The sequence below is a fragment of the Limanda limanda genome, chromosome 14 (genome assembly GCF_963576545.1).
Source record: "Limanda limanda chromosome 14, fLimLim1.1, whole genome shotgun sequence".
In the NCBI taxonomy this organism is placed as follows: domain Eukaryota; kingdom Metazoa; phylum Chordata; class Actinopteri; order Pleuronectiformes; family Pleuronectidae; genus Limanda; species Limanda limanda.
Genome location: NC_083649.1, coordinates 7,897,485 through 7,914,366, shown reverse-complemented (window position 1 = coordinate 7,914,366; position 16,882 = coordinate 7,897,485). Strand labels below are relative to the sequence as shown.

The 16,882-nt window shown below is 41.3% G+C and overlaps 2 protein-coding genes across 2 annotated transcripts; one reads left to right on the top strand and one right to left on the bottom strand.

Moving 5' to 3' along the window:
* Positions 1-46: 46 nt before the first annotated feature.
* Positions 47-10,811, top strand: nf2b (NF2, moesin-ezrin-radixin like (MERLIN) tumor suppressor b). Its single transcript, XM_061085480.1, has 17 exons — positions 47-345; positions 599-715; positions 2,289-2,414; positions 2,918-3,040; positions 3,155-3,238; positions 3,583-3,651; positions 3,760-3,842; positions 4,391-4,466; positions 4,566-4,703; positions 5,044-5,118; positions 5,207-5,320; positions 5,428-5,550; positions 5,655-5,872; positions 7,127-7,229; positions 7,433-7,563; positions 7,669-7,837; positions 8,626-10,811. The coding sequence occupies exons 2-17, from the start codon at positions 626-628 to the stop codon at positions 8,671-8,673; spliced, it is 1,770 nt and encodes a 589-aa protein (XP_060941463.1). The 5' UTR covers positions 47-345; positions 599-625; the 3' UTR covers positions 8,674-10,811.
* Positions 10,812-12,627: 1,816 nt separating this feature from the next.
* LOC133019119 (uncharacterized) lies at positions 12,628-16,529 on the bottom strand. The gene is made up of 2 exons (XM_061085481.1): positions 16,060-16,529; positions 12,628-13,609 (listed from the first exon to the last, which is right to left on the bottom strand). The coding sequence occupies exons 1-2, from the start codon at positions 16,527-16,529 to the stop codon at positions 12,628-12,630; spliced, it is 1,452 nt and encodes a 483-aa protein (XP_060941464.1).
* Positions 16,530-16,882: the final 353 nt, after the last annotated feature.

Below are 16,882 nucleotides of genomic sequence, written 5' to 3'. Positions count from 1 at the left end.
AGTTCCTGTTCCAACCTGCAGGGTCAAAACAAAAACTCTCCTGGAAAGTCCTGCGGAGCTAACAAGCTAAACCCCTCCGCTCCCGTCCTCCCTGGGGACATTGTCTCCGTGTCTCTGTGTGAGGAACAGGTTCTAACGCACAGGCTCGGTTCGCCCGGCGGGTTCCGACATGGAGAATCCCAAGTTACGCGCTTTTTACAACTTGTTTTGGTGCGTTTTGGTAGCCTAGCCGCGAAGCTAGCACCCGTTAGCTTAGCATCGCTCTGCGCCCCCCCAACAACAGAAAAGCAGCCCAGCCTCATCCGAGCCTCGTTGGACGGCAGAAGTTTCTCACTTTCCTCCCTGGTAACTGGCCTCCTGTGCTTTTTATTATTTAAATACAAATACACGTTGAGTTAAACAAATAATGAACGCACGTATCTGTGTTTATTCGTGTTGCCTGATGGGAGATGTCCACCATCCACTGACATGTCCCTGTCAGGACAGATGCTCCCCTCCTGAAGTTTAAAACATTTATTTATCAGCAGCCTCCATCTCTGTTCTGGTTTGATGTTGTGTGTTTGTGTTCCTGAAAAGCATTGTTGTTATTTCTCCACAGGTTTATTTTGACAGCTAAACCCTCAAAATGTCAATCCTGGGTTTAAAGAAGAAGCAGCCCAAGACTTTCAAAGTCAAAGTGATCACCATGGACGCTGAGATGGAGTTCAGCTGTGAGGTGAGGATCTGTGATATGAAATGATCACCTGTCTGTGTGTGGGCGATCATTTCCACGTCCAGATCAATAAATAAACACATATCCTTGGCTTGTTTTGTGTATGTGAGTCTGTAAAGTTGATTTAATAGAGCACTTTTCACAAAACAGACTCACAAAGTGTTTCACACAACACAACAAAGAGCTGTTAAAAATACATTAGAGCCAAAACAAAACTAAATCACATGCACCAGACATAACAAGGTGATACAAAGGCATGTTTGAATGTCCTGAAATGTCCTACACATTTATTATATAAACAGCATGTTCATAGTTTCTACATCCGCCAAAGAAGTGTCAACCCGTCTGTCTGCTTGTTGGTTTGTTTATAATGCTGATTGAAGATTGTTCATCTGTTCATCTAGCCTATTTCCATTAATTTATCCATTAATTGTAAAATATGTTTACAGACGATTGCAATTGTTTGGCTAACTATTTATATCTCTGGCATTGCATTAGTGTTTTTTTTACAAACTTTTTTCTCATCTTATTCTACAGAACAATACCACGTGCACTATCTCATGTGTGGAGACATTTCACCCCATCCAATGTAGAAGGAAAGGCTGTGTACATTAGCAAATACTGTGCAAAGACCTATGTTAAGACTGACCTTTGTCATAGGCTCAAATCAGCCTATGACAAAACAAAATGTTTATATTTATGTCTGTATATGACAAGGTAAATACAGTTAGTATAAATTATCCACAACATTTCCAGTTTATTCCCGTTAATTCCTGTTTATTCCTTTTAATTCCCGTATATATTCCCGTTAATTCCCGGAATTTTGCAACCCTAGTCACAAGTGTGGGAGGACACGATCATTATTGCTGCAGATCGAGGAATTTGTATCCCCCTTTCTAACTATTCAAGATGGTTTCTGACCGAATTCCCGGAGCATATTGAGGTGCAGCTTGACACAGCTTTGCTATAATCACTTTTTATTACACATCATTCCCACACTGCTGGGCTTCTGTATCTGGCCCAAGGGCACTTGGTCATATGGAGCCACAGATTGGTCCACTCACCCTCTGGTTAGTGGACAGCCAGCTCTCCCACAGAGTCCTCGGTTCCATGTCCAGATCAATGTATAACTATATTATGTGCATGCATTTGTAAGTTTGGAACAATTTATTTGTCCACATTAAGTTTGGAATGTCCTGCACATTTAATGATATGAACAGCACAGTGCAAAGGTTTTAGGCAATAAAACTGAAGTGAGGCTTCTTGTGTAGTTTTTATTTATTGTTCCAACAGTTTTGGTTGCCTTTACAAAAGCCACAATATCTCATATGATGTGCAAAACACAGTGTCTCTGCTTTCCCCCTGTATTTAATGTATGATTTTGACTAAGGTTTAATCATTGTTCATGTTGATAGAGGTCTTCACTCCTCAAACCAGCACACTGCAGGAAAACTCAGTCGTTTGAAGTTGAAAGTGACATTCTTTTAGTTTGAGTTATTAGTAGAAACAAGTCAACACGTTACCTTGCAGCCTTTCAACTCATTGGTCTCTTTGCTGCTTTCTGTTTTTTTTCCAGGTGAAGTGGAAAGGTAAAGACTTGTTCGACCTGGTGTGTCGCACGGTGGGTTTGAGGGAGACCTGGTTCTTTGGACTCAGATACACAGTGAAGGACACGTACGCCTGGCTGAAACCTGACAAACGGGTGAGGAGACAAGTGAACTCGTGAAGGTCAAACTGTCTAGAAACTTTTCGTGACTTGAACGATATTTCAGACACAAGGAGGCGAATATATTTAGCAGAATGCAGATTATTTGTATTTTACCCAAAATTTTGGATTCTAGGACTGTAACTGAGGATTGTTTTTCATAATCATTTAAATCCATGGATTATTTTTCTAATCCAACAATGAATCCTAACATTTTCCAAGATTACTAGACAACATCTTCGAAATGTTTAGTTCAATGCTTGTCAGTTTACAATGCTGAGCAGCCAGAGAGGGCTAATGTTATTTAATTGATTTCTTAATTTGTGGATCAATTGTCAGTAAATCAAGTAATTGTTCTGCGTGATGCTCATATTTAATTGCAGATATTGATCAGGACATGAAATCTTTTTGTGAGATTTGTGAGACTGCAGCCTTATAGAAAAACAGTCTCGCATTTTTGATCTACTCTTTCCCCCCTTTTTGTTTATTTGTTCATCAAGGTCTTGGACCAGGAGGTTCCCAAGGACTCTCCCATAACATTTAGTTTCCTCGCCAAATTCTTCCCAGAAAAAGTAGAAGAGGAACTGGTCCAAGAAATTACTCAGCACCTCTTCTTCTTACAGGTAATAGAATCATTTAATTTAAATAACCTTTAGTCTTATATATGCAAATGCAAACTCTCCTTGAGATGCACATGTTTTAGAAAATTAAATAATGTTGTCATTTTTTTTTTTTAGGTGAAAAAACAGATACTGGATGAAGAGATATTCTGTTCCCCTGAAGCATCTGTTCTCCTGGCATCATACGCTGTCCAAGCCAAGGTAAGAGATCCGTGCAAGGCTATTGAAAGTTAATGGTCCCTTATTTGTCATTTGAATTCTGGCTGCATATTAGAGATTATTGTCTCACTTACATCTCAAAACATTTAGTCAATCGACGTCCAGCTGAAATTCAGGGATCTTCACTGATGCAATTCTCATTACAATGTCTTAAAATAACTAGACCTGTTGTTTCTTATGTTGACTCGTGTACTTGCGTTATTCAAAATGTTTCTAACAATGTTCAAGCCCAGTGTTGTGCTCAATTTGTTGTATATATTTAAAGTTGTGCACATGTGCAACATTAACATCCATATTTCTCTGTCTTCCCTCAATCTCAATCACAGTACGGCGACTATGACCCAAACTTTCACAAGCCAGGCTTCCTGGCACAAGATGAGCTTCTGCCGAAAAGGGTGAGTTTACATGACCCTGTGCATCTGACTATCCACAAAACATAATGGCTGCTTGTGTATATTATCTAAGATTTTTTTCCTGTGATCCTGTGTGTGTGTGTATCTCAGGTTCTGATGCAATATCAAATGACAGCTGACATGTGGGAGGAGAAGATCACCGCTTGGTACGCGGAGCACAGAGGCATCGCCAGGTAGGAAATGACCCAGGAGGCACGTTAACACATTTACACACTGAGAGAAGAAGTCAGTGTGTGATGAATGTATTATTGTTTTTTTTTGTGATCAACTTTTTATTTTACTGAGAAATGTAGCAAGGTACAGATCAATGTTACAGTAATCAATAACAACATATATATTCACATGTACTCATACCTGTCAATGTATATAGACACACAAAGGTAAACAATAAAGGAAAAATAATAACTAGGAATAAGTCAAATAATAAAATAGAAAAAATATATATATATATGAAAATATTAAATAAACAAACACAAATATACAATAGGTCATTAATACAAAAACAATAACATATGTATGTAATAAAATCACAGGGAAATAAAATAAAATAACATAAATGAATAAAATAAAATAAAACTACCCCAAACACAAACCACCCACATCCCGGATCCAGCTTCCTAAAGAAACCTTGAACACATATTACAGTTGAAGCGCACGGAGGACATGAATGTATTATTGTTGAATGTGTCTTTTCCTATTTGTTTTGACATCATCTGTACAGGGATGAGGCAGAGATGGAATACCTGAAGATCGCTCAGGACCTGGAGATGTATGGTGTCAGCTACTTCGCCATCACTGTGAGTGTGAATAGCTGAACCTCGAGGTTCCTTAGGTAAATAAAACATTGTGTTGTGAAAAATACAATCTGAAAAATGACTTTCGTGTTACATTGACAGCAAAATAAAAGGGACACCGACCTGTTGCTTGGAGTGGATGCTCAGGGTCTTCACATCTACAGCCCCAACAGCAAACTCAACCCGAACAAGTCTTTTCCCTGGAGCGACATCCGCAACATCTCTTACAGTGAGAAGGAGGTAAATGTATCTCAGACAGACAGTTGACACTATTGCATTTTTTTCTGCCTGTCACTGTGGGAGAAGTAGAAAAATGAGACATCCTGCTGCTTCAAGGTTTTTTACCAGTTTAAGCAGATTGGAATTTCATTTTAAGGACATATGCTGCAAAGATAATATTTTTTATGCTAGACTACAAAAAAAAATACATTATGGAAGGTGCTATTTATTTATTTATTTTTCTTCACTCATCACTATCTTGCAGACAAATATAGATGTTTGTGAAACCTGCAACCCTTCACTCAGCCAGTTAGCTATACTGTTGTAAAGGCACAAATGTTTAACTTTGCAACTTTTGCAGTTCACAATCAAACCCCTGGACAAGAAGAAAGAGGTCTTCAAGTTCTACTCATCTCAACTACGTGTGAACAAGCTGGTTGGTTGACCTGTTCGTTCTTGTTTAACAATTATAACAGAGTTACATTAATATTTTACAAACTAACACGTTGCTGCTTTGTGTTTAGATCCTGCAGCTGTGCATCGGTAACCATGATCTATTCATGAGGAGAAGGAAGGTGGACTCTATTGAAGTGCAGCAGATGAAGGCTCAAGCTAAAGAGGAGAAGGCCCGAAAGAAGGTCAGCGCGCTCTCCACTCCACTAATAAATGAGCTGTACACTTTTCATACACAAACTGCAGTTATAATGCTTTGATCATGGTTATTTGTCATTAATGTGCTTTCTAGATGGAGCGTCAGATCCTGGCACGGGAAAAACAGATGAGGGAGGAAGCGGAACGCGCAAAAGAGGAGATGGAACGAAGACTTTTCCAGCTACAAGACGAGGCGCGACTGTCCAACGAGGCACTGGTGAGAGAGTTATCTTGGACATGAAATAATAACTGAGCATTATGCTGAGCCCCGATTTCCACCTTGTATTAATCCTTTTGAATGTTACAATTCATTTTCTCCAGCTGCGATCTGAGGAGACCGCGGACCTGCTGGCAGAGAAGGCCCAGATAGCCGAAGAGGAGGCGAAGCTCCTGGCCCACAAGGCTGCAGATGCTGAGCATGAGAGACAGAGGTTAGAGGTCACCGCCATGAAGACCAAGGAGGAGAAAAGACTGATGGAGCAGAAGATGAGGGAGGCCGAGCAGCTGGCTGTCAAACTGGTGGAGCAGTCCGAGAGGAGGTATGGAATCAGTTAATCATTACCTCACTTTGCTATGAATACATAAAATGCAATTGTTTTAAGATAATTACACATAATCAGTAATTATAAAGAAGAAACAAATAAGCAAGTTGATTTGCCGAAATACCTTAAATAGAAAAATTTAAGGGAAATGTAAAAATAGTCCATAAAATGTAAAGAGAAGTTTACAATCAAATGGGATAATGTTTTAAATATTTATCTCTTATATAAATATGAAACCTGGTTTAGTCCTGATTTCTCCAGGAGAATAACCGATAACGATTAACAGCTTTTTCTAAGCCTGCATGTGAACGACTAAAGACTGCAAATGGGGAAAGCTACAGTGGAGCGGCTTTGTCTTTGTAACGATTCAAAATTTTGACTGAAACTGAAATTTAACACAGAATACTCCTTTTGAGGTCTTAATAAGTTGATCTCTGTGATGAAAATGTGACTATCTGTTAAATTCAGAAACATCAATTACTTTCTATGATGTGTGTGTCTGAGTTGGAGCAGTTGGACGCATTAAGAAAACTGACAGATGACTGCTCCAACTCAGACACACACATCATAAAAAGTAAGGATGTCACGACAGAGTCTTTTATCTTTTAGAGTCATTGGCAGGGAAGGAATCTAATGAGTGACTTGCCGCAAGTACTTGCAGATTTACAACAACGAGGTTACTGCAGTGCATGTAAACACATTCCCTGATAACCCAAGTCAGCTTGTTTCTCTGAATGTAAATGCAATGAGTGAACTCCTCAGAATCAGGTTTTATGCCACACATTTTTGTTCCTTTTCAAAACCTGGCGTCGACATTATCCACAATGCAACTTGACCACTAACAGGCTGGTCAAAAATTCGGTAAGAAATGTAATTTGTAATTCCAGAAGTGATGATGACCAGACTACAGGGGTACACCCCCCAACATGTCTTTGTATATTGAGTTTTCTATTTTTCTTTCCTTTCTAATAGAAGGCTAGAAATTGCATCCAATATAAATACTATCCCACAAACCAATGGTTAATTTCACTTCTATATGTTCTACATTTTCACATTTTAAATATGTGGCATTTTCCTCCTCTGATTCACAAGAAGAACGATTTTCTTTGTGTCAGCTCTGTGTCACAGCCTCCTACAGCAGATGTAGTGTCAAATGTAATTCTAGTTGTCCAGTAAAACGTATTTACTGTTGCTTAATGCAAGGCTTACTGTGTTTCAGAAGCCTTGAACTAACCAAACCTCTGTTTCCAGGTTGAAGGAGTCAGATCATCTGAAACAGGACCTGACGGAGGCGAAGGACGCAGAGCGGAGAGCCAAGCAGAAGCTGCTGGATATCACCAAAACCACTTACCCTGTACGTGATGGAGGCCACTCTCTGTCAAGCCTTTGTTATTTTATCTTTGTGGAATAGGCAGCTTGTTTAGACAGTTATCACCGTATATATGTGTGAAATGCAAGCACACGTGTCTTTGTGTGTCAACATTTAGTACTGTGTTAAATGTCCTTTACCTTTATGGCTTTATGCACATACTAGACACGTGTTTGACTTTTCTCCAGCTCATACCAGCGTACTCTGCTCCACCTGCTCCTCCCGAAGCAGCCGACTTCTCCTACGAGTCAGCATCCACACGTCTCGACTTCAAGGACTCTGACATGAAACGTCTGTCCATGGAGATTGAGAGAGAGAGGTGAGCTGGAGTTTAACCCCCTCCCCGCCCCCCTCCGCAGCAACACTTTGGAAATAGAGTTTTGGCTGCGCCTCCTTATCATTGTAATATCTGCCGTTAATACAGGCTGGAGTATATGGAGAAGAGCAAACACCTGCAGGATCAGCTGAAGGAGCTAAAGACAGAGATCGAGTCTCTGAAGCTGGAGGAGCAGCAGCAGCAGGCCGGACTCTACAGCCTCCAGAGCGAGGCCAGGGGATACGTTCAGGAGCCCGTCTACATACCTCACAGCAACGTATGTACCATCCCCTCACCACATCCTCTTCTTAGTGTTCTTACTCACTGTTTGAGCTTATGGTCGATAAAAGTACTAATTGTTCTCCTGTCTAGCGTTACATAATAATGGGTTCACAAGAACAACGCAGTTTAATGTCTGACTGCCTTGTAACATTAGACTTCATGTTTGTAGTACCGAAAATATCCCTCTCAAAATTAAATGAGGAAAAAGTGCCATTACAGAGCTACGCTGTTGAATATCCTGTTGTACTGTTTGTTTTTTGTAACAATAGGAAAGGATTAAAAGCAGTAAGAAGATTAGACAACAGGTCACTAATATAAAAATAAAAGTACGATAGCTGAAATGAGTAAAATAGAACAAGATATTTGAACATCTTTACAATAGTCATTCAGATCACAGCCAAAATAAAAAAAGAACTTCATTAACTTGGAAAGTAAAAGTTTAAAGAGCCTTAAAAAGTTGAAAGTGAATTCAGACGTCAAGTTCTGAGACTTAAACAAATGTGTGCGTGTGTGTCCAGAGAGACTTAAAAAAGGATAAAGAGCTCGTCAGCCCTTCTCTCCTCAGGGAGGTCGTTCTGAAAAGGCTCGATCGATAACGTGAATCCTGTAGTGACTGTTCCAAAGGAATCTGAATGAAGTTTAAACATGTGAAATGAAAGATATTAATCACATCAGTAGTTACCGGTGACCATCTAATTTCTCATCGTATCCTAAAAGCACATTTCTTCACACTGGTTTCCGCCTCATGTTCTCTTCTCTCATTAGTCTTGTTTTTTTTCACAGAGAAACTCTGCGTACATGTCTCAGATGGCCTACTTTGAAGAAGTCTGATCCTCATCCTGCTCAGATGACAAGGGACGAGGACACCGGCTGATGTGATTCACTATTTTCTTAGGTCGTTTTTTTACCTGGCTGAAACTAACAGACACAAACATACACGCATCTAGACTCTGTGTTTCTGAAAGACTAAATCCTCAACAGCAAAGTGTCAGTCTGCCACGCTCGGCTGTTGCCACCTCTTACACTACGGCACCTTTAATATTTCTTTCATATGCAAAGCACGCGGTGGTGAGAGCCATGTATCTCACACTGATTCAGTATTTGGTGCTGAAGATGGATTTATGAGTGGGTTTTTATTTGATGATGTTTTTTGTGTGGTTTTAAGGGATACTCCGATATAGACTCACGCCTTAATGACACGTTACACAGCGATGCCTTAACAACACGATGGGACAGGGATTCACTGTATTTCACTTTGTTGTTCTTTTCAGATACTGGCTTTACACCCTTCATCAGATGTAATTCAGGGAATGATCATTTCATGGTGGAGACCATTTCAAATAGTTAAAAATAACCAGAGGATTTTGTGCATTAGTTACATTTTGGTCATTTTCTTTCATACCAGAAAAGTGTTTCTCAAACATTTCTGATTCTGCCTGTAAAAAACCACGGTTGAAGTTATCTTTGAAAACTAAATATACATGAACTAGAATGGCTGCCAAGGTATTGGTCCTGTCAATGTGCCTGAATCTTTTCATCAAGACCCGTGAAGTGCACTGGGAACTCTGGGGAATATCTGAACAACGCCTTATTTTGCAAATGCTAAAAAAGTGAAATATAAGATTCCTGGATCTAGGACCCATGTCACTTCCTTATACAGAGTTTCATGTAAAGATGTTTTCTAGTTTCTACGTAATCCAACCAGCAGACAAGTGGGCAGTGATGGAAACTCCTTGGCAGATGTGTAGATAACTCCTAGTCAGTGATATCTAATGGGAGCTTGTCAAGATTTGTTGAGTGTGTGTGTTTGCAGGAACAGTGTCAAGAGGTGACGACTCCATAAAAATGTTGAATTCAGTGTTTTGATATTTGAATTTAATTAGTTGTTTTGCTGTTTCGGTCATGAACGGCCTTAATTGAAAACAGCACACTGGTGCCTTTGTTTATAGTTTCTAGTGCTTCTTCATAGTAGTTAACATACGTGTAACATACTATTTTAATACTATGCCTTTTCAAGTTTTTGTTTTTTTGTACTCTAGACTGTTGATGTGCCTTGAACTTTATTTTGTATGGTTGTGATTTGAGTTACTGAGGTTTTATATGATATCTTGCTCTTGTGTCTCAGCTTCAGAGTTTCTATCAGTTTCAGGTTGACGGCCGCCTTATTATTTTCTTCTTTGTTTTTTTTCTCTCAGGGTTTGAGTTGGAGACAATCACTACAGATAGACTCTCATTGTTTTTCCCCTTAGATTAACACTATGATATCCATTATTGTTTGACCTTTTTGTGAACAGGAGATTTGATTTAACTTGGATATCAGTGATTCACATGTTCCATAGTTCTGCCAGTAGAGTGTGTGTTTGGTTTCATAAAGATGTGAGTGAACCTTTTCTCTACGAAACTCACTCATCACATTCTTAAAAAGGGAGCGGCTGATCAAAAAATGTTTCGGCCAGAGATTCTACGTGTTTGTTTATTTGGACACTGACGTCGCTCTGGACTAAACATTGATCACTGATTGGTTCATTATTGCCGTAATGACGGGGTTATCATTGAGTGCGGCTTACTTTTCTATTGTGTGGGACGTTCAAGTAGAAATGTTGTTTTCTTTCTAACAAAACATTGTTCTGCAGTTTGCATCTTTAAACATATTTATTTGTGCTATAAATCCTTTAATAACATCACACGTGTTCTTGAGGTTTACCTTTGTTGGGAACTTGTAAATATTGTTTGTTTTCTTGTTCTATAAGGGGATTCAAGTTGCATCTGTAGACATGTGGGTTTGTTTTGAAGTGATAAAAGAAATGATGCAAGTTCATATGATTTTTAACCTCAAGTTATTTTGTTATTTCATAGCAGCAGTGATTGTACATGTCTCTGTGTGTCTGTGTTGCTGATGTTGTCCTGCTGTTTGTGTCGATATCTTCAGTTTGTTTCGTTGATGTTTATAAAATCCTTCTTGCTTCCTATCGTGTCCGTGAAATGCATTTATCTCAAATACAGAGAAAACTACAACATCCTCCAAGTATTTCATCTTTCCTGATAAACTTTTGTAGAAACTCGATACCTGAACCCGAATATGCATCATAGTACATATTAACTTACAGGGCGGAAAAATGTAATCCTGTCCAGCAGGTTTGGTCATTTGGAGAAAACAATTTTACGTCATTAACAATCAATCATGCTGCAGTGATATTATCTACAGGTGAACAAGAACAAAAGTGCATTAGACTTTTAAAATCACCCACTATCATTTAAGAAAAAATGTTTTAACTTAAATTGCAACAGTGACATTATCACAACATCCAGCATGAGAATGTTTTTAATTTACTACTTCAAGCAACTATTTTAGAGCCAAATGGATGCATGCTTTCAACAATGATTATAAAAATAAAGGAGAATTAGGAGCAGCTAATTTGTATTTTGCAAATGTCTGAAAACTGCTACACACTATGCGTGTCTGTGTGTGTGTGTGTGTTCTTCACACTAAGCAGACAAAATCATTTGAACTTCAAAATACCCAGTTTGCCTGAAGGACAAAGGCAAGGATGAAGCTCATCATCCAGGAGAAGGATGAGGGAGAGAGAGACAAACCTGTAGATCCGTCTCCGACCACAAGATGGAGGTGTCTCTCAAAACTACCTGAGAAGCAAAGGTATCAGTGTAGTCAAGTGCTTTACCCAATGTCAGTCATCAAACATTTCTTATTTGTTTATTTTACTCCATACACAATATATATATATATATATATATATATATATATATATATATATTGTATCTTCTATTCTTTTAGTTTTTTCTTTCCTTTAATTTTTATATTTTACAGTATTAAGTAAAAAAACAACATTCATACAGGTTTAAGTTGTGTATCAACCTCACAATGGAAAATGTATTTTGCATTTTGACGACCAGCAGCGTTGGATTATGACTCAATAGTGATGCTGCTGCATCTTCTCACTGAAACCCAAGTTTAATTCTTTCCAAATACATAGTTCCCTCCCTCCTCCAACACTTCACAGCTCCTCTGTGAGCGCACTCTCTGTCAAACCTGTTTGTCCTGTGGATTTTAATAGCCAGGAAGTGGACCGAGAGTCCAGAGGGGGATCTGTAATGTTTACAGATACTAGTAGTTAAAAATAAAAAGGGCTGTGACTCAACCTGATCACGTTGCAGTCGTTTATTGGCAAGTAAACATACAAAATAAAACATAAAATCACATTTCACACCAAAAAGTATCACATCTTAATCTTTACAAAATAAAACTCACATGAATGATAACAATTTTACCGCTGTGGGTAAATTAAACTTCATTTGCAACAAGTGGGGTCTGTCATCGAGGGGTCGCTCATCAGCTGAGCTCAGACATCGATGCTCACAATTCAAAATCATGGATGCAAAGTTGAAGTTAAACATGTTGTTGCTTCCTTGATAATGTTGCATTCAGGTTGTGTCAGGTCAAACAAACAAACAAGATACAAGTATACGGATGGATTTATGTTCTTCAAGTGCATTTAAGGAGTAATATAAAATCTCTTAGCTTTTCAAACTTCACACGTCAACATCGATGCCGGTGATTTTAAATTCACGAAGCTTGTTTTCTAACAATAAGACAAATGTAACTTCCCCTGTTTTATTTCAGGATTAGAGCACGCTTCAATCAAAACAACATGATGAAGGACAAAGACTATTCTACCTCATCTAACGTCAGTGTAACAGGTGAACATCTAAATCACTCTTAGTAAAGATAACATAGTTGCATTGTGCATAAATGTAGGTCAGTTCATATTATAGGTATGTTCTAGCTGGATTGGAGGATTCATCCGGATTTTCACTCTTTTCCGATAAAGTCTCGTCCAGTTCGGCTCGTTTCAGCTGAGACTTGGTCGACAGCGCCTCGCTCGCTTCAGACTTGGTCGACTCCGGCCTCTTCATCTGAGATTTGGTCGATGGCGCCCAGGATTTCTCGGACTCGTGCCTGGAGCCAGGCTCAGGCCCGTCTTCCCAGGGAGGCCTCTTGTGCAGCTGAGACTTTGTGGACGTCCCATCGTAGCTTTGGGAGCGAGGAAACGCCGCAGCGACGGGCTGGGCCTTCGCCGACGGCACCCTGCTGGGCTGAGGACCCGACTTGCCGGACCCGTTGGAGGAGCGGACCACCAGGTAGCGGACTGAGGGGCTCTTGTCTGTGTCACTGGGTTTGAGGGGGCACGTTGAGCTGATGAACAAACCCCCTCCCAGAATGAGCAGGATGGACGCCCCCCAGCCGATGTAGAGACAGGCTCCGATCTCCCGCCGCTGAGCATCATTGGCGGCGCTGTAGAACTTCCTCACCACGGCCCCGGCCACCCAAGACGTGGGAATCAAACACAGAAGCCCCGTGGCGATCAGCACTCCCCCTGCCGCCAAGGCCACCTTGCCCTTAATGCCGCCATCTTCTTCATCCAAGAAGCGAGTGCACTTCCCACCAATGAAGGCCAGTATGAGGCCCGCGCCGCCTGTGACGATGGCGATGACGGTGAGCGCCCTGGCGGCTTGCAGGTCAGCGCTGAGAGCCAGGAGGGAGTCGTACGGCTTGCACGACATCTGGCCCGTGCTCTGGACCACACAGGTCATCCAGATGCCCTCCCAGATGGTCTGGGAGGTGACTATGGTGCTGCCCACGAAGGCGGTGACCCTCCACATGGGCAGCAGGCAGCTGAGGATGACCCCCGCCCAACCCAGGAGGCAGAGGGCGGCGGCCAGCATCTGCATCCCCGTGGACGCCATGGTGCTGAGGAGGCGGGAAGATCTCTGGAGCTGCTGGAGAAACAATCCTCACAGATGTTTTGACTCGTGCTTCCACCCCCGGTCTCTCTGGTCACTTCTCTTCCGTCTGGTTTCTCCCTCTGAGTTTCTCTTTGTCAACCTGTGATGTTGCAGTTTTCGTTCGCCTCCATCTCTTCGTCTCTCCGACTCTTTCTCTCGTCGGCGCAGTCTTCACCAGCGTTAACTTGACACCAGGTGTGTCTCAGACCTGCCTCGGTTCATTTGTTTACACTCGACTGTCCCTCCCCCTTCACATCCCTGACTACTGTCCTCTCCTCCCCCTCTCCCTCCTCTCCCTCCTCTCTTTATTCTCCTACCTGAGAATGCTCTGCCTCTTCTGTCACCTGAGCGGCTGCCTGCGTGCTTCTGGCGACAGGTGGAGATGCACCACCTAGACTACAGGGAAGAGGAAGGGGAGGAGGGTGTCAGACAAAACAAGGAGGAGGGCACGAGCTGTGAAGCCGTGACATCATCTCCTCCCGCCCTTGTTACCTTTGTTTCAAGAGATTATTTTTGGAAGCAACAAAAACTGGTCAAAACAGAAGGAATAATAAGAAAATAAAATAAGTCTTGATCCCGTCACAAACCATCTCTCTGCTGAAACGCTGAACTGAGCCGAAAGTGATGAAAAGAGTTGTAATATGTTTCAAAGATAAATGTAAGTGAGGTCAGTGCTCAGTGTGTGTGTGTGTGTGTGTGTGCGTGTGCGTGTGTGTGTGTGTGTGTGTGTGTGTGTGTGTGTGTGTGTGTGTGTGTGTGTGTGTGTGTGTGTGTGTGTGTGTGTGTGTGTGTGTGTGTGTGTGTGTGTGTGTGTGTGTGCGCAGAATGTGTTTCTGTAACAAAATAAAGGAGAGTAATGTAGAACACAATAAACCAGTTTCATTCTAGCAGCATCCACAGTGCAGAAAAACCTGTTTCCAACATGCAAAACCCTCGTCCCACACACACAAACACAACATACTCACACACACACACGCACAAACTACCAACCTACCTTAATCAGGCTCAACACAATCTTTAATCTCGCCGTCCTTGTAGCTTCGGGGGATAGTTTTAGGTGTCATTATTTTCTGTTTTATGCATTACATAAAACAAATATGTTGGCCTAATAGCAGGTTACTCAAACTATCATTTTAAAAAAAATTATTATTAATATAATATAATTATTATTGTCGTCAAGCTACAACCACAAATAGTCTATTAAATAAGTCAGTTTTATATGTTTTATTATTTTCACATGAATTAAATTATAACTTCTCCAAGAAAGCATATTTTTCCATATTGTATTTTATCTTTATTTAAATAAAATGAGTTTCTTAATTTATTTTCATTTAAAACCTTCACTTGTGTGTTTCTCAAATAGATGTTAGCCTATAATTGTCAATAACATATCAACAAACACTTAAAACTAATCACAGCCGCTTTACTTTGTAATGAAACATTTATTAAACTTGAACAAAAAAATATGGTGACTTCCAGTAAGGTATTACATTCCGTCTGGAGACAGTGATTTTTTGTCTTGTAGAGATAAATAAGAGGGAAGAATTCATATACACACAAACAGTGTTTATCCTTCAGAGTGACAGTTATCTGAAGCTCGGTTTCTTCAGCAGGAAGAACACGTTCTCACAGACCGTTAGGACGGATTCTTCCAAGTACAGTTGAAAAACCTGATTCTTGGCATTTGTCACTATAACTGTTCCTCTCACTGGGAAACGTAATCTCAGATGCGTCTTCAAGATGATTTACAACAAAGCAACAATTCACATGACAACAACAACAAAACAAAATCTGGAGAAAACGCCAGAAAACAACGTGAATCAGTCTCCTCCTCATCAATATCCAGTTGGTTCGATGGAGGAAGAGGATCCAGAGCATCAGGCTCAGTAGCAGCACTGGAAGATTTCCCATGTAAATACACAGTAATGCAGTTTTTTAACACACGTGTTCTGAACCTCACGTGTCATAGGGAACATGTAATGTGAGTATTTGGGACTGATAAACAACATAAACCAAAAATATAAGTCAATCTGTATGAAAATGTCCCAAATAAACCGTAAAATAGAAAACAATGGAATAATCTCATATAGGAAATCAAAAACTACACATTTAACAAGGTCCCCGGCTTTTGAGAAGGTTTACGTTTTCAAGTCACACACTGCAAAAGCTCCAAGCCAAATTCTACCTGGTGGCACTTGGCTCTTCCTCATTGGACAAACAGGAGGTGAAAGGTCGATCGATTCTCTGTCTTATCTCCTGCTGACGCTCTAGTCGTCGGCCTGGCTGCTCTCCACAGAGCCAGCCTCGGCGTACTTCACGTCGTTCTCGTTATCACCTCTGGGGGGACAGGAGCTGCAGAGGAGGCCCCCACCCAGGAACAGCCCCCCCGCAGAGGCCCAGCCGACGTAGAGCGACGCCCCCAGCTCCCTCCTCTGAGCGTCGATGAGGACGGGGTTGTAGAAATCCCGAACGACGTTGTGCCCGGTCCAACTGACGGGGATGAGCACCAGGACCCCAGCGACGATGAAGAGGATCCCGGCAGCGATGGCCACTTTGCCCTTTCTCCTTTTCTCCGACACAAAGTTGGTGCACTTGCCCCCGATCCCAAAGACCCCGGTGATGATGGCGAGGACGACCAGTGCTCTGGCGGCCTGCAGGTCTCGGGGCAAGGCCAGGAGAGAGTCATAGACCTTGCACCGCATCTGGCCTGTGCTCTGCGTCACACAGCTCATCCACAATCCTTCCCAGATCACCTGGGAAGTGACGATGTTGGCGCCAATGAACGCCGTTACTTTCCACGTGGGGAGAGCGCAGGTGACGATGCTCCCTAGGAAGCCGGTGAAGGCCAAGGCCATACCCAGGTTCTGTCTTCCAGAAGACACCATGCTGAGGAGCAGGTGGTGGTATTTAATGTCCTCTCAGAGGGGAAGGGGACTGCTGCTCACTTAGGGGGGTCTTCTTCTCAAGTCGGAGGAGGAGTTTTGTGGTGCGGCCACTGAGCTAAAACTGGTTTGTGAAGTCATCTCGCCAGACCAGATTGCTTCACAACTGCAGTTTCACAGACTCACACAGGAAGAAAAACTCTTTCTCAAATCAAAAAAAGTCTTATTACTGTGGGTATTTGCTTGGATGGCACTTATTATATGAACTATATTCATCATTTTCTACTTTATTTTTGATTCACTTCGGAAGAAAATCCACCCAGTCGTGATTCATTATTTCACTCAGCCTCTAGAAT

What these genes read in the sequence shown, in the direction of transcription:
- LOC133019119 (XM_061085481.1), bottom strand. Translation starts at nt 16,529, where the DNA reads ATGGTGTCTTCTGGAAGACAGAACCTGGGTATGGCCTTGGCCTTCACC. An exon ending in CAGAGGAGGGAGCTGGGGGC is followed by an intron (nt 13,610 to 16,059) that starts GTCGCTCTACGT and finishes CCGCCTCCTCAG; the next exon opens with CACCATGGCGTCCACGGGGA.
- nf2b (XM_061085480.1), top strand. Translation starts at nt 626, where the DNA reads ATGTCAATCCTGGGTTTAAAGAAGAAGCAGCCCAAGACTTTCAAAGTC. An exon ending in AGCACCTCTTCTTCTTACAG is followed by an intron (nt 3,041 to 3,154) that starts GTAATAGAATCA and finishes TTTTTTTTTTAG; the next exon opens with GTGAAAAAACAGATACTGGA. An exon ending in TCTCTTACAGTGAGAAGGAG is followed by an intron (nt 4,704 to 5,043) that starts GTAAATGTATCT and finishes CAACTTTTGCAG; the next exon opens with TTCACAATCAAACCCCTGGA.